At 38.2% G+C, this 27,126-nt stretch overlaps 1 protein-coding gene across 1 annotated transcript in view; it reads left to right on the top strand.

The window, feature by feature from the left end:
- The window catches only part of prtga (protogenin homolog a (Gallus gallus)), a 42,417-nt gene that overhangs the window by 5,093 nt on the left and 10,198 nt on the right, over window positions 1–27,126 (top strand). The window contains exons 3-10 of the mRNA XM_055174795.2: window positions 9,634–9,778; window positions 9,931–10,064; window positions 10,151–10,447; window positions 10,542–10,701; window positions 16,166–16,413; window positions 20,317–20,481; window positions 20,707–21,012; window positions 23,674–23,862. Of these exons, the coding sequence (XP_055030770.2) occupies window positions 9,634–9,778; window positions 9,931–10,064; window positions 10,151–10,447; window positions 10,542–10,701; window positions 16,166–16,413; window positions 20,317–20,481; window positions 20,707–21,012; window positions 23,674–23,862 (1,644 nt within the window). The remainder of the gene's footprint in view (window positions 1–9,633; window positions 9,779–9,930; window positions 10,065–10,150; window positions 10,448–10,541; window positions 10,702–16,165; window positions 16,414–20,316; window positions 20,482–20,706; window positions 21,013–23,673; window positions 23,863–27,126) is intronic.

The raw sequence follows: 27,126 nt of genomic DNA, 5'->3' as shown, positions 1-27,126 counted from the left end.
AGGCGGTCAGGGGTTTGAAAGGGCAGATCTGATGGCAGTAGGGGCTTTTAAAGACCTCTCGCCATGAGGCCGGGCGTCGTGCTGCGCTGCTTCAGGACAAAAGCATGTGCCGCATTTTCTGCTCTCGCTGGACTCTCAGAGCGAAACCTGAGCACGGGAAGTCAATGTTCCTATAGAGTCTTCACCAGGAAACATGAACACAGAAAAACAGATCTCTTGTGATTGTATATCTAGCCATAGGATAGAAATTCATACTGTGACAGTAGGTACTGAATGAGATGTTACTGTTAAAACAGTAGGTACTGTATAGTATGAATCCTGGTAGTATGAATAAGATTCAGATGTACTACATCCACCATGTTGATACATCACATGATATACGTCGTCATCACGTCATGTCACATCAGCCGAATACAGCCGCATCGCCGCTTTGCGCCATTTCCTAATATGACGACGCCTTTTCTTCTTGGTTGGATAGCTCCTCTCCCAGGGCATCATGGGATAGTAAAGTGTCTGAAGGAACATTGACACACACGTGTCTCTTAGTTATGTTTGGTGACATATAGGGTTGTGCCGATAGACAATACAAAAAAATGATAATTAGATATATGGCTGGCCGATAGCAGGCCTACTTGACGAAAGTTGGCATTTTTTCCCCCTTATAGTTTAAAATTCTTATTATTATCATCAAAGTTTCACTAACATGCGCATTGCATGCTTTATCCCCACATGAGAGAGCTTGTAATGCGCGCGGCATGGACTCTTCCTCGCACCTGAACTTGTAATACGCGCGGCACGACTCTTCCTCGCACCTGAACTTGTAATACGCGCGGCACGGACTTTTCCTTGCACCTGAACTTGTAATACGCACGGCACGGACTCTTCCTCGCACTTGAACTTGTAAAACACGTGTCACGGACTCTTCCTCGCACCTGAACTTGTAATACGCACGGCACAAACTCTTCCTCGCACCTGAACTTGTAATAGGCATGACTCGGACTCTTCCTCGCACCAAAACTTGTAATACGCATGACTCTGACTCTTCCTCGCACCAAAACTTGTAATACGCATGACTCTGACTCTTCCTCGCACCTGAACTTGTAATACGCATGACTCGGACTCTTCCTCGCAACTAAACTTGTAATGTGCATGACTCTGACTCTTCCTCGCACCTGAACTTGTAATACGCATGACTCGGACTCTTCCTCGCACCTGAACTTGTAATAGGCATGACTCAGACTCTTCCTCGCACCTGAACTTGTAATACGCATGACTCGGACTCTTCCTCGCACCTGAACTTGTAATACGCATGACTCGGACTCTTCCTCGCACCAAAACTTGTAATACGCATGACTCTGACTCTTCCTCGCACCAAAACTTGTAATACGCATGACTCTGACTCTTCCTCGCACCTGAACTTGTAATACGCATGACTCGGACTCTTCCTCGCAACTAAATTGTAATGTGCATGACTCTGACTCTTCCTCGCACCTGAACTTGTAATATGCATGACTCGGACTCTTCCTCGCACCTGAACTTGTAATACGCATGACTCAGACTCTTCCTCGCACCTGAACTTGTAATACGCATGACTCGGACTCTTCCTCGCACCTGAACTTGTAATACGCATGACTCGGACTCTTCCTCGCACCTGAACTTGTAATTCGCATGACTCGGACTCTTCGTCGCACCTGAACTTATAATGTGCATGAGTCGGACTCTTCCTCGCACCTGAACTTGTAATACGCATGACTCGGACTCTTCGTCGCACCTGAACTTATAATGTGCATGACTCGGACTCTTCCTCGCACCTGAACTTGTAATGCGTGCGGGACGGACTCTTCCTCGCATCTAAGCTTATAATACGCACAAACTCTGGCATTTCCTTGCACTAGAGTGGTTGTTGTTTAAGAAGGCTGCGCTCGTGACAGTGTCGTTAGCTGCCCTAAATCTGTTTTTTTTTCACCAATCCTGTGGCTTGTCATAAATTAGTAAAAAATGAACAATTAAATAAATGAGTAAACGATTACACCACCCCCTGATACTATTGTGTATCGGCGATCAAGACTGATGATAGGACGATCTCACTATGTGGCATATAGCATAACACTACTGACATACATTTTTCACAGAATTAGTTGTTTGTGGATATCAAAAGGAATTTATGATGTTTACATGTTTAATAAAACATGTTTAGCTTTCTGTGTTGAAGTATTTGTAGTCAGGCAGTGCATGCTGGGAAGGGAAAATAGTCTAGAGTGCTGTGTCCATTGCTTTAAATGTTGGTCAGGTTGTTGTTAAGAGCTAATGCGACTCATGCTGTGTGTGTTTAACAATGTATATAAAGTAGGAAACGCAGTAAATGTGACAATCTACATGAATAACCTGCCCTTAAAAATTTTGTAGTTCTGTGTAGGGGAACGAATGGTAAACAGTGAGTGTTTTATAAGCATGTGTTAATGGGCAAAGATACTGCGTACAGGTTCTTCTACAATACTTGTAAGTACGTCAGAAACTAGGAAAGAGAAAGAAGGTCCTTAATAGTGAATATTGAATTTGTAAAAGTCATCACACACAGATTTGAGCCCCCTTTATGCTTTTTTTGGTCTAGTACTTAATGCACAAACACACAGTCATAAACTTCAATCACAAAGACATACTGGTTTTATTGCAGTTAGGCGAGTTGGTGGTCTCCAACACGATTGCTTTCTGCTCTGCTAGTCTGCAGAATTCCAGAAAAGCTTTTCTCTTTGTCTCCTTTTGTTCCATTTGCCCCTAACTGCCCCGGCCAAAGAAGGGGATTTCTTTAAGGGACATTAGTTTGGATGGAGAGGTCTGGACCGGACATCTGCCCCGATCCATTCATATCTGGACAATTACTCAAATGAGAAAAGTGAAGTATGTGAGGTTTAATTCAGTTTAGTTTAGTAGTCCTGAACGAAAGTATAAATTTGAAGTTTGATTTTTAAAGTTTAATCTGAAGTGTGATTTTACCCCACTAGTGTTTTATCTCTGTTATATTCAGTCTGTGTTTGCCCTGGGCTGTTTTGTGTGTTTGTGAATGTAAGATTGATGGTTCTTCATGTCGGACCTTTAGTCTTCTCAAAAGAGATATCCGCAACACACACACGTTTACGTGGGTAAATGAGTACACACCATAGTCTGCTTTTGTTTTAATTCAGATACATCTTTTGACATTAAGATGACTTTCACAAAGTCTACCAAATTCACCCCACATAATATTATAGATACTGAACTGAAAAAAAAGTGATTCATTCATTTTACTCAATTTTTTTAAGGTAAGTGGTTGCAATAAATTTATTTAAGCTACATTTAAACAAAAGTTTTTTTGTTTTGTTTTGTATTACTATTTTTTTATATAGCTTAAATAAATTGATTGCAACCACTTACCTTAAAAAATTAAGTAAATTGAATGAACAATTTTTTTCTGTGTGTAGAGGGCTACTTTTTGATTTAGTCTACTCAAAACTTTTATTGTTTTATTTTATTTACTTGTTTATATGTTTTATCATTGTTTAAAACGTTAACATATATAACAAAGCCAAGCAAATTTTGAAATATGTAATAAATATTAAAATTGAGGGTATTAATAGAATGTGCTTTGGCGGGCAACTCACAGACTCTGTGCGGACAACATGGATGTTAACTTTTAGGATGTCACCAAACAGAGATTTTGCTCACATCTAGGGATCGATTCAGAAAGTAGGTGTAGAAAGGGAAAAAATTGTAAAGATTATGTAATAAATACTGTGAAAGTAAAGCAAGCTTTTGCACTGAACGAAGAAGTGGTTGTTTTTGAGTTTGTGTAGACAGATCCGGTGTTAGTGTCGATGTCAAAGGTGCTCTTCCTTACCAGTTAAAAATGAAAGACATGCCTGAGTTTCTGGCTCTTGTATGGTGGTTTTGAGGGCCCGTGTTGGGAAATGGCCTCTTTTACTGTGTCCCTGAGGACTTCTAATGTTTTTCTTGTAATTCCTAGAATTGCCAAGGACAGAATTCTATTTTTTTCCTCAAGAAAACGTGTGGTGTCAATTCTTGACTGACTGTGAGAAAAGTTGGCACCATAATGTCAGGATGTTGAGGTTGTTGTCAGGGTTTTGCTTTGTGATTTGAGAGGTTGCCCACCCCAAAATCTCAAAAATGATCTAGATATGTAGATTCATAGGTGTTTGTTAAAAAGTATGAGCAGAAGTAATATTTCTTGTTATATTTTGCTTTGTCCTCTACTAAATCTGCATGTCTGTGCTCTCAGTAAATCCAGGATAAGGGAAAGACCGGCTTGGAGGGTTTGGGTTTAAAATGTTTGAGGAATCTAAAGGGACAGATCTCTTTACACGACCCCCTGTGCGGTGTGAAAAGTTACCATGGTTTCCTGAATGGTGGTCAGAAAGGTCAAAGGTTGTTTTAAATTGCCCAGTAGATTGTGTGCAGGGAAAAACAGAGGAATGAAATATTCCTGCCAACATGGACCAGCTCATATGCCCGATTAAGTGCAATAGTTTGATTTTAATATAGTTTGCCGAATTAAAAATGTCATATAGAGATACTCCACTTTTTTTGAAAATAGGCTCATTTTCTAGCTCCCCTTGAGTTAAATATTTGATTTTTACAATCATATTACGCAGCGGCCAAAAATAGTCCCCTTGGTTACTTTCAATAGCAGGGGACTATTTTCGGGCACTGCTGCAAGCAAAGTCCTTGAAACTCTTTGGTCATTTTTGAGCGTGATGCTAATGGTCTAATCAGATTCAATGGATTATGCTAAGCTATGCTAAAAGTGGGACCGACAGACCCGGAGATCAGCTGAATGGATTCCAAAACGGTAAAAATCAAATGTTTAACTCTAGTGGAGCCGGAAAATGAGCATATGTCCCTTTAAACATTGAATGAATTATGCATGTATTTATAATTTTGCTACATCATCTATTTGCATGTGGGTGATTATATAATTGCAGGTACATTTGGTGTCCAAAGTCTTTTTTTTTGCCTTTTTCAAAAATTTTATTTTTAATTTGTCAATTATATTTTTTATTTAATTAGTGTCAACTCTGTTACTGTCAAATCTGTTACCAAGGCAGAGTAACAGTGTTGACAGTATGTAACAGAACTGAGAGTCATACACAGAGAACACACACACACACACACACAAATGTGACTGTCAACACTGTTACTCTACCTCGGTAACAGAGTTGACACTGACTAATTCGGATAACAGGAAATCATGATTTTCAGCTATATAAGATACTTTTACAGAAAATGTAATATTATTATGGCCTATAACATCTTGTGATCCATCACAAAAAATATAACCATTTGAAAAATCAGAAAAAATACTTTTTTGCAATTATATAATCACCACTTCACTGAGAGCATCACAGTGCATTCTGGGATTGTTTTTTTTTTTAGTTAGTCTACATGTATTTCTTCACATATATTGCTCTCTGGTTGATCATTTGACCTTCATCAGAACAGATAAGACACAATAGCTGTGTTGTGCTGGAGAGGGGCAGGGGGGTTTCAGAGCTCAGGGGGCAAATAAAAGTTTGGGCAAATTGTCCTGACTCCCTGCCCCCTCTTCAGCTGCCCATAAGGCTAAAGGGCACGGGGAGAGGTCTTGGGTACGGCCTCCGATTGGCTCTTATGTAAGTTTCTGATTGGTTAGTGTTGGGGCCAGTGGTCATGGGTTTTAAACTTGCCTGTTGGTTAGATGGACCCTGATTGATCTGCAGAGCTTTTGGGTTTTGTGTCGATGTCTTGTGTTCACAGATGAGACATTCTTTACCTCTTCAGTCATTTCTTTAGCGAGTGTGAGGTGAGGTCAGGTCACAACAGTTTATTCACAGCACTCGCTGAATAATGCATTCGCTTATAAAAACTTAAAACTTCTCAAATGACTTTTACATTAAAGATAAATTAATGGATTACCTGACCTCCTCTATTTCAGCCTTGTCAAACACACTTTAACAATGAAGAGGCTTGGTTAATTATGCATTTAAATGTGTTGAATCTTCATCTGCGCCTTAAAAATATAAAATCTGACAGGGTTATAAATAACTTTTATGAGGAGGTTTTTTATGAAAGATGATAATGTTGAGTGATGGTTGTACTTAGAAACTGTGTCACTTTAGTGTGTGTGCATTGTGTGTGTGTGTTTGTGTACTTGCTGAAGGCTGAAATGTCAGTACCATCTCTTACCTGCACTAAAAGACCGTTAAGGGCACTTATGCTCGTATTGTTTTACCATGACAGTCAAAACGCATGTTAAATTAAACAGCGAGAATAACAAGGGCGTGCAGATAAAAGTTGCGCTCTTGACTGCATGTTTGTTTTAAAATAAGATTTGAGAAAATATTTTTGCAGTTACGTTGGTAAAGTTACTAAAAAAATAATATTGCATAATTATGCATTGTTTCTCTTTTACATGACTTGCGTCCAGATGATGTGAAATGATAATAGTGGCCTTATGAGGTGTACACATCAAATGCGAAATTTCCAATTGGAGCGAGTGGATTAGACACAAAGTCAATGCAAAGACGCGATTAGACGCAAACCCACACGGGGGCGATGCGAATGACGCAAATTGGGTGGTGCGATTGTCCTGTAAACGCGCTTTTCACCTCAAACACGTCTTTGCGCAAGTTGAAAATTTTCGAAAAATGTGCATGACACAAAGTTTAATCCGGCGAGTAATCTAGAGCGAGGAACGCGATCCCTTGCGTTTGGTGTGTACGCAGCATTAGAGTTGAAGACTCCTGGCCCCTGTGTTGTCATGGTAACCATTGTCCCTCTCTGACCTGCTTGCTGACCTCGTGTGTACTGATCCACAGACCCAAATTTCCTGAAAGCACACCTCACAACATAAGAAAGCCATTATCAGAAAGAGACAAACCCAGAACCAAAAAGAGATGCAAAGTGTCTTTTGTATGTGGATTATGTGAGATTCGAACCCATGATGTTGCCATTATGAATAACTGCTCTACCTGTTGAGCTACAAGAACAAAAGCATGTACTGAAACTGAGTTTCTTCATATTGGGTTAATGTTGCTCTGGTTTGTTACTGGTGCTTGAGTTGGGATGGTCTGGATTTGTTGAGGTCAGAGGTGAGAGGTCAAGCTAGGAAGGGACGGATTGACATCCTTTTATAATGCTCAAGGCAGGGTGACTATTATTTTAAAGACTTTTGGTAGATGAATTCATCCATTGACAATTTCAGTTTTAAACTTCATACACTGCAAAAATGACTTTCTTACTTAGTATTTTTGTCTTGTTTTAAGTACAAATATCACAAATTATTGAATTTCTTGATGAGCAAAATTACTTAAGAAAATAAGTCTATTTCTTAGACAAAAAAATGAAATTTAAAGGGATAGTTCACCCAAAAATACAATTCTGTCATCATTTTTCCTCATCCTCTAAATCTGTATGAATTTCTCTTTTTTTGATGAACACAAAATAAGATATTTTATTAAATGATGGTAAGCACAAAGTTAATGGTATCCATTGACTTCCATAGTAGGAAAACATATATTATGGAAGTATTAATGAAGAGTGATAAATGATGAAGAAGATATTTTGATAAATGATGGTAAGCACACAGTTGATGGTACCCATTGAATTCAATCATATTTGTTTGTCAATTGTTACAATCAGCTTACCATCATTTCTCAAAAAATATCTTCATTTGTGTTCATCAGAAAGAAAAAAGAAATTCATACAGTTTTATAAAAACATGAGGAAGAGAAAATGATGACAGAATTTTCATTTTTGGGTGAACTGTCTCTTTAAGTGAATTTGTACATAACACAACCAAAAGCAAAAAAACTGACGATTGGGTAAGGTAAGAAAAAAATTCTCGAAATAACTTAACTTTTTTCTTATACACTTAATTCAAGAACATTCTTCTTACCCCATTGGCAGATTTTTTTCGCTTGATTTAAAATTAAATTCACTTACATTTTCTGTTTTTGTCTAAAAACAAGACTAATTTTCTTAAATCATTTTGCTCATCACTGCAAAAAATGATTTTCAAAAAAAAAAATCGTAGTATTTTTGTCATGTTTTTTTTAGTAAAAATATCTAAAAATTCTTAAATAGAGATGCATTTTATTGATTAGCAAGACGACCCAAGAAAATAAGTCTAGTTTTTAGACCAATAATATCAACTTTAACTGATTTTGTGCATAAAACAAGCAAAAAAATCTGCCAATGGGGTAAGCAAAAAAATCTTGAACATTTTTTTGCTTGTTTTATAATTTTTTTGATATTTTAATTGAAAACAAGACAAAAATACTAAGTTTATATATAAGTACACTGCAAAAAATTATGTCTTGTTTTCGGTAAAAATATCTACAAATTCTTAAATTAAGATGCTTTTTCTTGATGAGCAAAACAACCCAAAAATATCAACTTTAAGTGATTTTGTGCATAAAACAAGCAAAAAAATCTGCCAATGGGGTAAGCAAAAAAATCTTGAACATTTTTTTACTTGTTTTATAATTTTTAGATATTTTTATTGAAAACTAAGATTTTTTTTTCTTGAAAATCTTTTTTTTCAGTGTAAATTTATATATAACACTGCAAAAAATTATGTCTTGTTTTCAGTAAAAATATCTAAAATTTCTTAAATTAAGATGCTTTTTCTTGATGAGCAAAACAACCCAAAAATATCAAATTTAAGTGATTTTGTGCATAAAACAAGCAAAAATGGGGTAAGCTAATTTTTCTTGAATTTTTTATTTATTTAGTGTTTAAGAAAAAAGTTCAAGATTTTTTTGCTTACTCCATTGGCAGATTTTTTTTTGCTTGTTTTATGCACAAAATCACTTAAATTTGATATTTTTGGTCTAAAAACTAGACTTATTTTCTTGGGTCGTTTTGCTCATCAAGAAAAAGCATCTTCATTTAAAATTTGTTTAGATATTTTTACTGAAAACAAGACAAAAATACTAAGAAAGTCCTTACTTGGTTTTGCTGCCTTTATATCTTCTGAAAATGTGTATTTATGATAATGCATCCTTAGTTTTGTCCTAAACTTGTACCAGACCTCAGTCTGATTTTATTGGTATTATCTACATGTAACATGAGATTTACATACGGAGGTCTGTATGTATCAGAAGTTTCATTGATTTCAGTTAACTAACTATTGACCTGAGGCTCTTTTAGGGCCGAGGGTTTGGGAGGGGACTTTAATGGCTATTGTGGATTTTATGGCTCTGAGGCCGAGAAGGTCAGCGAGAAAAACAGTCCAGCAACAAATCCGATGTCCTGCCGTGTTGTTTAAAGACCTCACTGAAGAGAGAAGTTAAACAAACATTAATACCTGTTAAAATCATAAAACAACCACTTTATAGTCAGCGCTGTTTGCTTTACCAGTATATTGTGTTTACGTTACCTCTCATTTTCACTTATAGGTGCACTTACAGTCTTTTTAAAGGGATGGCTCACTCAAAACTGTCATTAAAACTTTTCTAAACCTGAGAGTTTAATAAAAATAGTATGTATGTTCCTTGGGTTTGAACCCATGACGCTCAAAATGAAGATGCAGAAGATGTTTAAGCACATGGAGTTTACAGATAATGATCCTATTAAATGTATAACGTGATGTTTCTGCAGGTTTATCAGCCTTTATCCAGCAGCCATCATCTATCACAGTCACAGAAGGATCTATTGCACGATTCACCTGTAAAATCAGTGCCACGCCCCCACCAATCATCACATGGGAGTTTAACCGAGTCACTTTACCATTAGCCACTGAGAGGTATGACTCCGCCCATAACACAGTTATCAGTTCCTTAATTGTTTAACTAGACTAAACTGACCTGCAGGACTGTATATATACAGTATGTAAAGCAGATAAGATGCATGTATACGCAGTTAAATACAAATGAACAGTTTATGTGTCCCATACAGAATCGCTGTTCTGCCTGGTGGCATTCTGCAAATTCAAGGCGTCGAAAAGAAGGATGCTGGAAATTACCGCTGCGTGGCGACCAACATCGCCAGTCGCCGCAAAAGCTCAGAGGCCGTACTAACCGTTACCGCAGGTGAGACAGAGACCCGCAGAGCCTATCGTGAAGTACAGACATATATATTCACATTTCTTTTCACTAATTCTTATACTGCTCGATAGCTCCGTCCTCCAGAGCTCCTCAAAGGCCTCGTATCATCGCCGCCCCCCAGAATCTCACGGTTGCCATCCGCAGTACCGCCTTGTTGGAGTGCATGGCTACGGGACATCCTCGTCCTCTCATCTCTTGGAGCCGCGCCGATCAGAAGTCCATTGACGTTTACAACACAAAAGTTCTGGGAAATGGAAATCTGCTCATATCGGATATTAAACCACAGCACGCGGGAATTTACTCTTGCCGTGCGACCACACCCGGAACCAGAAACTACACGGTCGCAGCTGCTAATATAACCGTGCTAGGTGAAGTCCTGTTTACTTGGTTAACAGCATGAATATGTGATGTACCAAGCTTGCTTTTTACAAATAAATATATTTGTTGTGTTTTTATGTATAGCACCCCCGTCTTTTGTGGAGTGGCCTGAGAGTGTGACCCGACCCAGGGCTGGTACCGCCCGATTTGTGTGTGTGGCAGAGGGGTTTCCTACCCCACAGATCACCTGGCTGAAGAACGGACAGGTGCTTCACTCAAACGGACGTATCAAAATGTACAACAGGTATGAAGCAGTCCTTTCTGTACTGGCACCCTACGTCATCTAAAATCACAGCGATAAAGTAAAATTAGGACTCATTTGAAGTTTACATGTTAAAGGCCCAAAATAAACTTCAGGATGCTGACCCTATTCAGGGCCTCATTAGTTCGCTGGAAACTCTGTCTCACTGAATTATTCATGAGCCAGATACTGCAGAGGAACAAGAGACACTTAATAATTTAGTGCTGTACTAAGTGTGTTTTGCTTGATTTTCTCTTTGATTTTTTTCTAATGACTTTTCCTGTCTGGGTTTGTTATGAGATCCTGAAAGGAAAAGAGGAAGCGTGGGGGGTGCATGTCAATAGCAAGTGTTTAACATGCATGATAAATACATCTGCTCTGATCAATTGACAAAAATCTATTAGTTTTCAGGTCACCTTTTACCTCGACATTTTAAAAAAAACTATATACAGTACCTGTCAAAATTTTTGGGGGATTTTCCAATAATCTTAAAATTATTTAAATCTTTAAAAATCCACTTAAAGGGGCCATGGCACTTTTTTAAAATTTCAAGTCTTTGGTGTCCCCAGAGCACATATGTGAAGTTTTAGCTCAAAATACCATATAAATAATTTATTATAGCATGTTAAAATTGCCACTTTGTAGGTGTGCGCAAAAATGTGCCGTTTTGGGTGTGTCCTTTAAAATGCAAATGAGCTGATGAGATTCAAACACTGATCACAATGATGGTGGTTTGTTACAATTAAACTTCAATTGTACTTTTCTCTGCACTAAATGGCAGTGCTGTGGTTGGATAGTGCAGATTAAGGGGTGGTATTATTATATCATCATAAGGGGAGCCAAATTTCAATGACCTATTTTTTCATGTGCTTGCAGAGAATGGTTTACCAAAACTAAGTTACTGGGTTGATCTTTTTCACATTTTCTAGGTTGATAGAAGCACTGGGGACCCAATTATAGAATTTAAACATGAAAAAAGTCAATTTTTATGCCATGGCCCCTTTAAAAAATGTACCTGTGCCAAACATAGTAATTTCTTTCATTAGAAAACTAACATTTTATATAAAAAATATATTTTTGAAATGTATGACTTTGACTGTATATTAAAAATAAGGGACTCAATAAGAGCTAGAGCTGTAATCGGGCCTTAAAAGTTAGGCCCGAAATGTCCGGAGCCCGACAGAATGCTACCCGAACGTACATTTAGATGACAGCTTTTTAAAAGCCCGAACCCGTTTACAGCCCGACATTATTTAAATGTGCGCACACACACAGCTTTTGTCAAGAATGAGAAATTAACACAGGTTTTAACATTATTTATTCATGACTAATAATCTACACGCCACTTGGAAGTTGAAACAAAGAAATAAAATAAGTCATCTGTAACATTGTAACATCTCATTCTAAATAGGCTTATGCAATACACTATAAATATGCCAATAAAATTATTATTTCTTAACGAATTAAATTAAGATAATACATTCTGAATTAAGATGGGTATTTGGCAATAACGAAATTAAGAGAAAGGCTCCACGGGATTTGCGTCGGCACTTCTCTCCATTACTGCCAACATTAGTCTATATCCTCTGTCTAAATTATGTATTTAAGACTCGATTCATATTTAGTTATACATTGAAAAACCTACTCACCAAGATTAGGCTACATGTTTTTGATGAGGAAAATCATTAAATCCACAGTAAATGAATTCAGCGCGGTCCTGCGCTACTGTAGTGCCTCCAGCAGCATTGAACTTGATCGCTCATTTCCCTTACAAAGCCGGAGCGCAAGCCGGAGCCCGGCCCGAGCCCGTGTAAAATGTTAAAAATGAAGCCCGAACCCGTCCGAGCCCGTCGGGTCCCTACTGGTCCCGTCGGGTTCAGGCAAAGATCTTCAGCTCTGATAAGAGCCCAATATAGATGTGAACCCCTTCAATAAAATAACCTTAAAGCTCACTGTTTTTGCTCATCTCATGTTAATCTTGAGTACCTATAGAGTAGTATTACATCCTTCAAATTTCCGAAGAGTCTATATCAGATTTATAAAAGACAGATCTGCTTCAGCGATTATTTCATGAAATTCAAGAGGCGTCTAGCGGGAGGTACGGTGGCCATTCGTGCCAGTTCCGCCGGACACGTCACAAACATGTTTTCGGGAATGTTCTCCGGAAGTCGCGTTGCTTGATCGCATACGTCATCAAGGTTCTCACATTTCAGTTAAAATACATTAGAAAATTAAGATTTATTTCTTTTAAGACATACAGTCATTGTAGTTCCATTCTTACCTTGAAATGTAACGGTTGCTTTTCTGAAATTGAACCCGAAATATTAAACCTTGAGGACGTATGCTGTCAACCAATGCGACTTCCAGAGAACGCACCCAAAAACATGTTCGGGACGTGTCCGGCGGAACTGGCAAGAATGGCCACCCTAGCAGTAGGAGTGAGTCACGAGCAACACACACAAAATATAATCCCATCCCACTATCTCTGGATAACTTTTGATTCTTTACATGTTGGTGTCGTAAACATTATCTGCAATTACGCGTCGATTGCCAACAAAACAGACATTTGATGCAGTTTTACTTACCGCCTGTGACTCATGACCTGGTTGGGACCATCACATTTCAACAAAGTCAAGGATTAAACAAACACACGCAAAACTCTGCTGCTACCCTGGATAAACAAACTATATCCATTGTTTCCATAAGGTTGGCTTACTTGGAAAGCTGAACAAGGATTTCTTCTCCTTACATCCTAAAAAAACATCCTTGTTCTTGTGTGCCATTGTTGAGTCTTGATATAAAACAAAGCTGTCACGTAAAGTGATGCCTGTGACTTCTACTCAATGCTAATGCGCGTTCTCGCTCTCCTTGACGCGTGGGAGTGCTTTTCAGGTAGATGGTGCCCATAAAATGAATATGGGGGTCATCGACGTGTTACTGGTACCCATGTTTGAAAAAAACTTTACGAAAAGAGGAAGCGAGTTTGGCCCAGAAATACTCCGTCACGCGTTCAACTGCTTTTTTGACACTTTGCATTTGTTTTGCATGAAGATTACAACTCTTAAACTGTGTTAATAAGTTAGAATGCATGAAATACCATCACCCCCTTTAAAGGAATATTCATTTTTCTTAAAAGAAAAATCCAGACATTTCACTCACCACCATGTCATCCAAAATGTTGATGTCTTTCTTTGTTCAGTCGAGAAGAAATTATGTTTTTTTGAGGAAAACATTGCAGGATTTTTCTCATTTTAATGGACTTTAATAGACACCAACAATCAATACTTAACTCAACACTTAACAGCTCTTTTCAGCGGAGCTTCAAAGGACTATAAACGATCCCAAACGAGGAATAAGCGTCTTATCTAGCAAAACGATTGTCATTTTTGACAAGAAGAATAACAAATATACACTTTTAAAGCACAACTTCTCGTCTAGATCTGGTCGTGATCCGCCAGGTGACCCCACGCAATACGTCATGACGTCAAGAGGTCACAGAAGACGAACGCGAAACTCCGCCCCAGTGTTTACAAGTGTGTTGAAAGAGGACCGTTCCTACGTTGTTGTATGTCAACTGATACTAATTAATGTCTTTGTGGCAGTTTATTGTTTAAAATGGTCCGCAAATGTGTGTTTTATATATGTAACACGTGACATCCATACGTCACTACGCATTTACGTTAGGTCGTGCTGGACCGGACCTAGACAAAAAGTTGTGATTTAAAAGAGCATATTTTACATTTTTATTGTCAAAAATGACAATCGTTTCGCTAGATAAGACCCGTATGCCTCGTTTGGGATCGTTTATAGTCCTTTGAAACAGTTGAAAAAAACTGTTACGTGCTGAGTTAAGTGTTTAGTGTTGGTGTCTATTAAAGTCCATTAAAATGAGAAAAATCCTGCAATGTTTTCATCAAATAACATAATTTCTTCTGGACTGAACAAAGAAAGACATCAACATTTTGGATGACATGGTGGTGAGTAAATTATCTGGATTTTTCTTTCAAGAAAATTGAATATTCCTTTAAGAACTTGAAAAAATGAACGGTTTGCCACTATATAGAAATGCTATTTTAACCTATATGGGTGATTCTCATGAAATCCAGTTTTAGAAGGTGTCCAGCATCACAATTTTTAAGAAGGCCTTGAAACCAATTTTTTTTCTGCACATATAAGATGGAGGATTTAAAAAATATTTCCTATAGAATTATTTACTTATCAGTATCAAAAATTATCATTACCGCAATATGATATTACATTAAATATATGCATTTACAAACTCATGTTTCCGTTATGAGAACTAAAAAGCTGACAAGCTAAATTTTAACTTTTATCTGGAGAGAAAAAATAAGAACTGCTTACCTGGTAGCCATCTTGAGTGTCACAGTCAATTATGTCCCTTTCAACAATTAAAAAAAAAAAAAAAGTTAATTGAGGGCTTAAACAATGATTGAAAATTGTTGGGAAGGATGAGAAAATTGGTTTTGGACACATTTATATTCCTTATTGTCTCTACATTTACCAATGATCACCAAACACCACATGTTTCTTTACTGTAAATGTTTATAGTATAACATGCACTGAAGCTTTTTATTTTTTAGACTTTTTAATTATAAATATTTTCATGTCATAGAACAAAAATCCAGTCTTGGACACATTGCGGTAATGTAGGTTTTCCGCTTAAATGTGGAAAAAAAAACAAAATTTGTTTGTATGATGTCATTTGAAATCATGTGCAAAATAGTACATGAAGAGATGTTTGTAACTTTGTATTTTGATAGCATTTACTTTTTTATCAAAATGTTTCATGACACCTCATAAGTCTAATTTCGCGCGAATCACCCATATGCTCATAAAATGACGGATAATAATTGATCATAACAAAATTTTTACAACCCTATGGGGACAATAAAAAAAGTTGCAACCTCTGTTGCTACTATGATTTATAAATACTTAACTGCTTAAAGGTGCAGTGTGTAAATTTTAGCCGGCATCTAGTGGCAAGGTTGCGAATTGCAACCAAAGGCTCAGTCCACTGCTCACCTCTTGCTTTAAAAACACACATAGAGAAGATACGGTAGCCGGACAAACATGTCATCACCATAGACAACTTAGTAAAAAGTTTGTCTGTTAAGAGCGTCTGTAGAAACATGGCGGCACAAAATGGTGACTTCCATGTAAGGGGACCCTCGTGTATGTATATAAAAACGTCTCATTCTAAGGTAATAAACACATAACGGTTCATTATGAAAGGTCTTTATATACCCCTGATAATATAGTTTTGTATATTATTTTGCATTTTTGTCAAAAGATCATTCTAAAAATTACACACTGCACCTTTAAATGTATTTCTAATTTTTTTAGATTTTTGAGGTAAAATATGACCAATATATGACTAAAAAGTTCATTAAGCACACAGCGTTATTTTTCTAAAGCTTAAACTCTTGTTTGTTGTTTGTTTTTACAGTAAACTGGTAATAAACCAGATCATTCCTGAAGATGATGGTATATACCAGTGTCAGGCAGAGAATCAGCAGGGTTCAGTTCTGGCCATGGCTCGGCTCATCGTTGTGATGTCAGATAATCGGCCCAGCGCGCCCAGAAACGTTCGTGCCGACACCATGTCCAGTTCAGCCATCCTACTGGCTTGGGAGAGACCCCTGTACAACTCCAACAAAGTCATTGCCTATTCAGTGCACTACATGAAGACGGAGGGTGAGTGTCACATTTCTGTTTGTACACAATTGTGCATTTACATCTTCATAAGGAGACTTTTATTTTGCACATGCATGAATTGCCGGGTTTAGTCATTGCTGATAGCCCTGTGGTTAGTGCGCCGATATGTAGCACCAGTGCGCTCAGGGCTACCCAAGTTCGAATCCGGTCTCCGAAGTCCTTTGCTGATACTCTCCTATATCCCTGCAACACTTTCCTGTCAACTCTCAACTATTCTGTTTCAATAAAGGGGCTAAAATATACATCAAGAAAGAGATTAGATTTTTAGTTTGTTAAAGGATAAGCTATGTGGGAACAATTCTCTCTGTCTCTATTCATGCCAGCTAGTTACCTATGAATAGTTTTTTTTATTTTTATGAAAGAGCAGCAAAAGTCACTTCTAGTTAGTTTGTCCTTTTAACAAAACTCTTGCAATTGAAATGCGTGGCAGTCCTTGTGCATTTGAGAATAACACACCTGCCTGCCCGATGAGATGAGGATAATTCAGACAGGAACTGTTCTGAATAGAGTTAAATGTTGGCGCTTGTACGTCGACTTGTATTTTCTGCACTTCAGATCCCAGACCATTTAGTGAAAGAAGAATAGAGAGAGAATGCATACGGCATCTGCTCTGCAGGGCAAAAAAACATCGGAAGTCATTGAAAAGGGTTAAAGAGGGGCTAATTAACCGGAGTTGCCATGAAGAGTCAAAGTCTGCTGTGTGGCCATTCAGACACAAGACTCTTTCTTTTCACTCGCTTGTTTATTGGGTCAGAAATTCACATGGCATCTCAATGCTTGTGAGTGTTTTTATATGAGTGTCTTGGCTGTATAAAGTGTCTAACGGTGCGGTGGACTTGTGGGAAAACCAGCAGGTGGAATTTGGCTTTTTTGGTTCATTAAAAGAGGGCGTAGCCGTGTTGATTGAGTTGACAAGTTTCTTTATATAGTGGCTAAAAGTGCGGAATAGCTACACGTTAAAGACTTCATGGATTAACTTTTATAATTGTTACCCTGGACCACAAAACCAGTCATAAGTCACACGGGTATATTTGTTGTAATAGCCAAAAATACATTGTATGGGTCAAAATTATCATTTTTTTATGGCAAAAATCATTAGGATTAAGACTGTCAAAAGATTAATCACGATTAATCGCATCCAAAATAAAAGTCTGTGTTTACATAACATATGTGTGTGTACTGTGTGTAAATATTATGTATATGTAAATACACACACATTCAGGTATATATTTAAGAAATATTTGCATTTAAATACTGTATATACATTTATATAATTTATATTATATATGAATATAAATATTTTATGTATAAATATAACCAATTTTTCTTAAATATATACATAATTGGGTGTGTTTTTATATATAAATAATAATTATACACCGCACACACACATATGTTAAGTTAACACAAACTTTTCTTTTGGATGCGATTAATCGCGATTAATCTTTTGACAGCCCTAATTACGATATTAAGTAAAGATGATGTTCCATGAAGATATTTTGTACATTTTCTACCATAAATATATAAAAAATGTATTTATTATTAGTTACATGTGTTGCTAAAGTCTTCATTTGGACAACTTTAAGGACAATTCTCTCAATTTTTTTGCACCCTCAGATTTTTAAATAGTTCAAAATACAGTACAAATGAAGAGTTTGGTTCCAAAACGCTATAAAAGTCTGTAAAAATCAGTATTGTATTAGGTCAGTATTAAAAGTAAATTCCTTATTTTACGCAAAATCCAATATCCGCCGTGTTATTCTGTCATAATTGTTCCCTTTTTTTTTCCAAACTGCGATAAACGCCAGTCCTCCTTTTCTGCAGAATGCAATAAATCCGCTCAACCAATCACAGCGCACCATTCCACACATTGTAAACAACATCTACTTTGTACTTCATGATCAACAAAAAACAAAAAAGTAATTTTGATGGCATTGATAAACCTGTGGTGGTTTTCTGTGACGGGTAGAAACGTAAGCCATCAAAACCAAATAATTTACGTGAGATGCACTCGGGCAAAGGAAAATGACGGCTGTTGCTTGTTCTCACACGACAGCATCAAGCTTCTGTCATGCTAACACATTGACCTCAGGGGATCTTATGAAAACTTTACATTATTTTACTCAAAGTCAACGAAAATCAAGCAGGACCAAAACATTTTACAGCTGATCGTTGTCAAAAAAGTTCAGCGACTACGTCCAAAGGATGACCGCAGCAATGACAGTGTTCTTAATATGACAAAGTAAGTGTTTTGATTAATGCCATTAATGTTTATTATTTTTAATCAGTGTATATAACTAGTCAACTAAATGAATATAACATGGCAAAGATGAATGCACATTTATATATTGATTCAATAGATTTATAGCATTTTGGAAAAAAAACTTGTCATGGATTTTGCGGAGAAAATAATCAGTTTTTATAATAAATCTTGAAAATCAAATTATGGATTAGAATTTTTAATGTTTTTATAACCTAAAGATGCTATGTGAAAGTTTGTAACAGAAAATAGTGGTTTTCATCTTGTCACTTTCTTGATATATAAAACGCATTTTCCAAAATGGATTTATTGCGTTTTGGAACCAAACTCTTCAAATATTGTCCTATCCTAACAAACCATACATCAATGTAAAGCTCATTTATTCAGCTTATTCAGATGATGTATAAATCTCAATTTCAAACAAATTTACCCTTATGATCGGTTTTGTGGTCCAGGTTCACAATTTTTTGACAAGCTATATAAGCAATAAGTAGATTTCTGACACTTTACCTACACAAAAGGCAGATTTTTTTTACTCCTCTGCATTCAGGAGAGAGTATCAGCATAGTGTACGCACTTTTTTGTAGTGAAATATGACGAATGTAAGGGTTGTCGGTGCTTCCTCTCCCTGCATACGTCACTACGAAAAGTCCATAAATCATGGAGTAATTTTCAGTTTTGTCCGAACTATCGCTTTAATGTCTCAAACTGTGCTAAGATTTTTCAAACTAAACTGTGCAGATTTTAATATGAACTCAGATATCATATAAAAACAAAAAATGACCAAGCTATTGGGTATCTCACTGCATGTAAGAGCACCACAAAATCTTAAATTTTTACATTTTTAAAATGATCTTAATCTTAATTTTTATAATATTTTTATAAATTAAGATTAATACCTTATTTTGGGTGTAGTTTTCACTCCAAATATTGTAGTACAATAAGATTTAATAATTTCCTTTTTTTTTGTTTAAGGCAGTGGTTCTCAAACTGGGGGCCGCGAAATGGTGCCAGGGGGGCCCCAGTTTTATGACATTTTATAAAATACATTAATTTTTCATAAATTCTGTGTAATTAAACCTAAAAAAAATATAAGGCTACTTACCAACAGCACTACTTTGTATAATATGTTTTGTCTAATTTAAATGTTATGTTTTAGAACAAAATTGTCATAAATTGTCTTTGGGGGGGCCGCGAAGGAATGCACCGTACACAAGGGGGGCCGCACGCTGAAAAAGTTTGAGAACCACTGGTTCAAGGGATAGTTCACCCAAAAATGAAAATCTGTCATCATTTACTCACACTCATGTTGTTTCAACCCTGTATAAATTTTATTTGTAACCGAACCGATCAGAAGCCCCATTGACATCCATAGGTTTGGCTTGGTTACAAACATTCCTCAAAATATCATCCTTTGTCTTCATCATAACAAAGAAATTCATACGGGTTTGTAACAACATGAGGGTGAGTAAATAATAAAAAAATTCTATTTTGGGTCAACTATCACTTTTTTTTCTTGTCTGCTGATGTCACTATGAACCATATAAAAACGACAGGTCTAAATATAGGAGTTTGACTGTTTTTCAGGATTTTTAAAAGATTCTGGCTTGTTGTTCATGTAGGTCTAAATAACGAAGAGTACCAGATTGTTATCGGTAATGATACCACCCGTTACATCATTGATGACCTGGAGGCCGGGCGAAACTACACCTTTTACATTGTGGCGTACATGCCCGTGGGTGCCAGCCGTATGTCTGATCATGTCGTACAACACACGCTCGAGGATGGTGAGTACAGGACACCGACGGTAGACTCTCATTGATGTTTCATTCTCGGCTTTGTTTACTGGAAGTTAAAAGTCCTTCAAAGAAATCACATAATAGTCTTTAAAAGTGAATAAAAATTGACACTATTTAGAAAAATAATTGTTAACTATTTAAAAAAAAGTTAACAAAAACAACTTTTAGCAAGTACTCATCAATCATTAATAATTCTCTCTCTCTCCCTCTCAGTTCCTTTACGAGCTCCTGAGTTAAGTCTCACCAGCCGGAGCCCGACTGACATTCAGGTGTCCTGGCAGCATCTCTCCCATAAACTGAGTCGGGGTCGAGTCTCAATGTACCGTCTTTCATACAGAACCAGTACAGACGGAGCCATCATACAACAGGAGGTGTCAGGACACAGAACCCATCATCTTCTCAAAGGACTTCAGCCCAACACAACCTATCTGCTCCGCATCGCTGCGGCTACCAGCGTGGGCTGGGGCGAACCGTCCGCCTGGACAACACACAAAACACCTAAAGACTCCAACACCAAAGGTGGATCACACATCTGCATACACATACACTCTTTATCCTTATTGTTAAGATGTTACCTAACTGTAAGAAAAAACGGTTATGGACTGCAGGTTGTCTAATCTTAAGGCTGAAGCATAGTCCATTTTTTACTTGTACGCGAGGGTCCACGTACAGGGCATGCAATGCAGTTTTCGTTATCAGAAGATTGTAAGCGCACCGCCAGATTTTTAAAAGTGTAGAATGTCTGGGATACACGTACGAGTCAAATAAACCATGCTTTGCAAGGCTGTATGTTCGACCGTGCACGTACGATCACGCACAAGTAAAAAAACCTATACTGCGGGCTTTAGGTTATGCTTACATCACAATGATTGTGACCGCCATTTAACTTGTAAATTAAGAGAAAACGCTTCCCTGCCAATGACGAGTTTTTATGGCTATCCATATTTACACTATTATCCACCAGGTGGCGCTTTTACCCAAGGCAAAACAGTAAAAACAAAATTTTTTGATTATCGTTCTGTATCTGATCTCTAACAAAAGTCATTTACAAAAATGCAATTATCTTTTGGTATTTTGAAGAAACCTACCAATATTTGAGAGGTGATAAAAAGAGAACAAATGAAGATGAGGATGAAACACGTTTTGTCTGAAATCAAGAGGGTTTGTTCTTTAATTTGATATATTGTATGTTTGAATATTTAAAAAAGAAAATGGAAGGCATTAAACTTTTGTGAAAATCATAAAAATTGCTGGCGCTTGCAATTTTTTTTCAAAATGCTGAATAAATTTCACGTACACATGACAAAGCTATTAAAAAGATCCAAGCCGATCCACAAAGACAACTAAATATGCTGTATTACGTGTGCCAGGCCAGTAGATGGCGATGCTATCTTGTAAAGAAACACTACACATCTGTGCACATACGCAGTCTTCTAGAGAGCGATAAATACAAACAATCAAGACGGCAAAATCATCAAGAAGTTTTGTTTAGACGGATCTGATTGTGAGGTAGGTTTATTACTACAAGTGACCCTGGACTATAAAATTTTGTTGAAAAGAGTTTGTGTTTTCAGGACCCCAAAATACGGAGCCCCTAGGGGGACATGGGGCGGAAATTAAATAAAGTTTAGTTTCGCGTGCGCACGTGAAACTGTCGCGTGCTCATGTGAATCTATTGCGTGCTCACGTGAAACTTTCGCGTGCGCACGTGAACTACCGCATTTAGTTTCGCTTGCGCACGTGAAACTATCACATGTGCAGGGTTGTAAATTAACACCCGCCAACCCGCCAAATGCGGGTTAAAATTAATTTTGGCGGGTGTTAATTAAAACTTACCCGCCAGTTTATAGAACCTTAATTAAAACTGCAAAGACAGGTCGTATTGAAGAGAGCCTTGTTGGGAGAAGCCTTACATTTATGTGTGTTTTCATGCCAACAATGTTAATAAAATTATCAAATGCATTTAGTGGCACTCACATGCGTGCGCGAAAGTTTCACGTGAGTACCCAAAAGTAAACTTTAAAAAAAATTCTGCACATGAATTTTTCACGTGAGCACATGAAAGTTTCACATGAGCACATGAAACTAAAGTTTTGATTTTTTTTACTCCAATGTCACCTTAGGGGCTCAGTACCAAAATGCTGTTGTCGTGTAAACAAACAACCAAATTCATAAAAAGTTTCACATTTTTTATAAAAAAAAATTTTTTACGTTTAAGCTAGAAGTATAATTCCGTTTTTATACACAAGTAAGGGTCCGCATATAGTGCAAATGAAGAGTTTCGTTGCAAAACGAGATAACCACCCTTTTTTTAATTGTTCAGAAATCTCGTTTTTTGGTTGTGCATTCCAATTGATTTCAATGCAACTGGAGTTGGTTTGTTTTGATTTAAACCTTCATAACTTAAAAAATACAGCTAAGTAGCACCATAAAACAAAATAATAACATGATAACATAATAATAAACATGTTTTGACAAAAATGTTAAAAAATGGATTTATCTCGTTTTGCAACGAAAGTTAGTTGTAGTTTGATATTTTCTGCAGACTTTTTAGTGTAAAAAAGGAAATCCTGTAATGTACATGTCTTAAAGATGACTCCAGACTCACTGTCTTTCTTTCTGGTTGATAATCTTGTTAAGGCATTGCATTTGTTACTGCATGACCTTTGACTCTCCTCCTCATTCACATTGGAAAAGTTTTAGTCATGGGTTATAAAGCCCGCGAGGCTGTTTGGCTTTCTGAGTCGCAACCTATCATCTTCACTTCTTCTGAATTCACACCGTGAGCCTCGACACGCATATCAAATTCTGACAGTCGACTGTGATCTACACGAATTTTTGCTAAAATTTTTTGGCTACAAACCATAGGATGTGTTTTATTAAACCAGGATTGATTTAACCCTGCTGATGTTGATGTGAGGTCCCATCTCTCATCTGGACTTAAGAGATTCACAGCTGCATTTGTGGGTGATAAATCTCAAAGATTTGCTGGGCTCTTGTGTGTCGTTTTGTTCCTTCTCAGTCGGAATTTGAGACATACTGGGAACATTCCTTTCATCCGCTTTCTGGAAACGGCTGACACACAGATATCACAAGTGTTTGTCCTAGACATATATTCCAGTTGATTCCATGAGCAAGATTTATGATTTTTCTAATTAGTTGTGTATTATCTTCCCAAAGTGCCCATGGCACCAGAGCTCCAGTTGGAAACTCTGAACTGCACCACTGTCGGGGTACGTTGGCATCTTTCAGCGGGCGGCGCCACTGACCTGCAGGGCTACAAACTTTCATACCATGAAGAGAGCCAACCAGAGGGACCCTCGACCCAGATCCCACCACATCAGCGTCAACACACCATTGGAGGCTTGGGTGAGTACACAAACCAACTCAGTAACATTGCAGTCTTGAGTATAAACGCTGATATTAATGACAAGCATTACTTTAGATGTCTTCTTACATAATGATTAAAGATCAGGTTTCCTTCATTTCGATTTTGTATGTTTAAATTAAAGCTATCAAAAGATTAATCGCGATTAATCGCATACATAATAAAAGTTTGTGTTTGGTATATTTGTGCGTGTATTGTGTGTAATTATTATGTATACATAAATACATGTATCTTAAATACATACATGCATGTGTGTGTGTTTATGTATACGAAAAAGTTACAAGTAGTGCACACACATATATCATGCAAACACAAACTTTTATTTTGTATGCGATTAATCACGATTAATTTTTTTACAGCCCTAGTTTTATTGTGTGTTTCCTGGGATCATCAAAGGACAACATCCAAAAAACAGGCGGGGTTTAATATGTACAGTTTCAAAGTCTTTATGCTATTGACTGAAGCCATCATCTAACAATGAATGAAATAAATAAGCCAGTTGCCTTCCAAGTCCAAAGCACTGAGGTGTCTTTCAGATGTCTTTGTAGATTTGTGGCTGCTCCCAATGATCACAACCCTCCCCCCTGACCTCTGACCCTGCCACCCCACACCCTAAATGCTGGACTTCCCAGGATCCTCACGTATGTGGTGCGGTCATCCTCTCTTGCCCCTAAAGGTCACTCTCATCTAGGCTTGCAGTCAGTGCCGACTTTAAATGCTATCCCACAATGCATTGCTTGACCGGTGGCCATCTGTGGCCGTAGAGAGGTCAGCCAGCTGGTCAGCAGCTGATATTTAAATATTCACACTTATGATATTTGCATAAGTGATGCAGAAAATGAGTCACATCTGCTGATTGGAAATAGGTTTGATTGTTATTTCAATGGGTGTCCATAAACATATCTGTAATATGCAATTTTTTTGTCATGCTCTCAGATGTTTCTGCTGATGAAAAGTAATCTTAGATTAATGTATCAAATGTGCACAAATATATCAAATGCACAGAAAATAATAGTTGAGATTTGAGGAGTTTGTGCGAGTTGCTCCTTGGGATTATAGCTCCAGAGGAGGTGAAAAGAGAAGCAGAAGTGTTGGGAGAGAAAGAAGAGCTGTTGTGTTTTACGACTATAGTGGGACAAAATGTGGAATGAGATGCCATCCATCCCAAAATCTCCCTGTTTTTCTCTCACACGGTTTCTCGGGGGGAAAATTCCGGATAATTCGCTAAGTTCAGACAATGTGGAAAAAACCTACCAAGTGCAGGACTGTAAATGCGTCACATGTCTTTACTGGATCTTTATGCTGCGTTTACACCAACCGTGGTAGAAGTGTGAAGCGCAAGTGATTTCAATGTTAAGTCAATGTGAAGACGCGTTGGCGCCTTATTCACACGTTTAGTTCACGTGAAAGGCGCGAATTGAGCGTTGTGCGCGGTACGCGCGAATGGTGCTTTTTGTGCATTTTGCGGTTTGCGCGAATATGCGGCTGACGGCCGAGTTGAAAAATTTGAACTTTGGCGGAATTTCGCACCGTGTTTACCAATCAGGAGCCTGCTTGCTGCTGTGGTGGCAGCCCCGCCCGGAGTCACTCATTCAGCATGAAGGCTTGATATTGTCTGTGAGCAGTCACCCGGAGCTATACGACACAAGTTCTTATTTCTATAGAGGAGACAGGAATAAAAAGTACCTCGCTTGGAAGAGTGTCAGTGAGGACATTGGGCAACCTGGTAAGTTGTAAATACACGTTTCACTTTTGAGTCACGTGACGTTTATCGACCCGCGCTGTTTATTTCCCCCCTATATTAAGGTTACCAAATTCAAACTCTCGATAAATGCACAATCAACATCAGTCATCTTGCAAACAGACAACCGCATAGCTTTGGCCCCTCCCACAAGAAGCGGAGTTTGCGTGTAGAGCGAAGTAGACACGCGGAAATAGCAAGCATTTGACGCGCATCTACCTCGCTCTACACGCGCGAATGCATTCAAACTATTGGCAAACTAGGCGCAATAGACGCGATTTTGACGCCTGAAACGCGGTTGGTGTAAACACAGCATTACAGTATGTGTGACCGTGGGTTCACACCAGTCACGTTTGAGGCGTCAAAATCACATCTACCGCGCCTAGTTTGCTCTTGAACAGTTTGAGTTTACTCGCTTCATTCGCGCATGAAAGCCGCGTATGAAATTCTAATCATAGAGACATTCACGCGGAAATTTGCGTCATGGGAGGGGCTTCTGCGACTTCCTGTTATCATGTCACTACTAGAGCAAGCTCCTGATTGGTTAACGCAGCGCGTTTTTCCACCAAAGTTCAAATTTTTCAACTCGTGCGTTTGTCACGGCAACGCTCAATTTGCGAATGAGGCGGAATCGCATCTGCAGTGCCGCACTAAGCACCTAATTTGCACCGCGAGACCTCCAGACGCGCGTCAACGCGTCTTCGCTTATGCTGAGTTTACACCAACCGCGTTTCAGGCGTCAAAATCGTGTCTACCGCGCGTGGTATGCCGCTTGAACAATTTGGATGCATTCGCGCGTGTAGAGCGGAGTAGACGCGCAGAAAAAGCAAGCATTTCACGCGCGTCAGAGGCAAACTCCGCTTCTTGTGGGAGGGGCAAGTGCTATGCGGTTGTCTGTTTGCAAGAATGATTTTGATTGTGGATTTATCGAGAGGGTTACCAGTTTGTATTTGGTAACCTTATAGGGGGGAAATAAACGACGCTGGTCGATAAACGTCACGTGATTCAAAAGTGTGTATAACAACGTACCAGGTTGCCCAATGTCCTCACTAACACTCTTCCAAGCGAGGTCCTTTTTATTCCTGTCTCCTCTTTAGAAATAAAAATGTGTGTCATATAGCTCCGGTGCGTTGGTTGAATGAGTGACTCCGGGCGGGGCTGCCACCACAGCGGCAAGCAGGCTCCTGATTGGATATAAGGCACGAAATTCCGCCAAAGTTCAAATTTTTCAACTCGGGCGTCAGCCGCAAATTCGCACTGCAAACATTTGTGCGTACTGCGCACAACGCTCAATTTGCGGCTTTCGCGCGAGCTTAATGCGCGAAAGAGGTGGAAATGCGCCTTCCGCGCCGCGGGACCTCCTGACGCGCGTCAACGCGCCTTCACATTGACTTAACATTGAAATCACTCGCGCTTCACGCCTCTACCGCGGCTGGTGTGAACTCAGGATGAGAATGCACGTGCAGTCTCTAGAAAATCATTGGCAGCAGTGGGAATGAACCAA

This window comes from Misgurnus anguillicaudatus, chromosome 15 (genome assembly GCF_027580225.2).
Source record: "Misgurnus anguillicaudatus chromosome 15, ASM2758022v2, whole genome shotgun sequence".
NCBI lineage: Eukaryota > Metazoa > Chordata > Actinopteri > Cypriniformes > Cobitidae > Misgurnus > Misgurnus anguillicaudatus.
The sequence above is the reverse complement of the archived record's forward strand: the minus strand, read 5'-3'. Positions and strand labels throughout refer to the sequence as shown.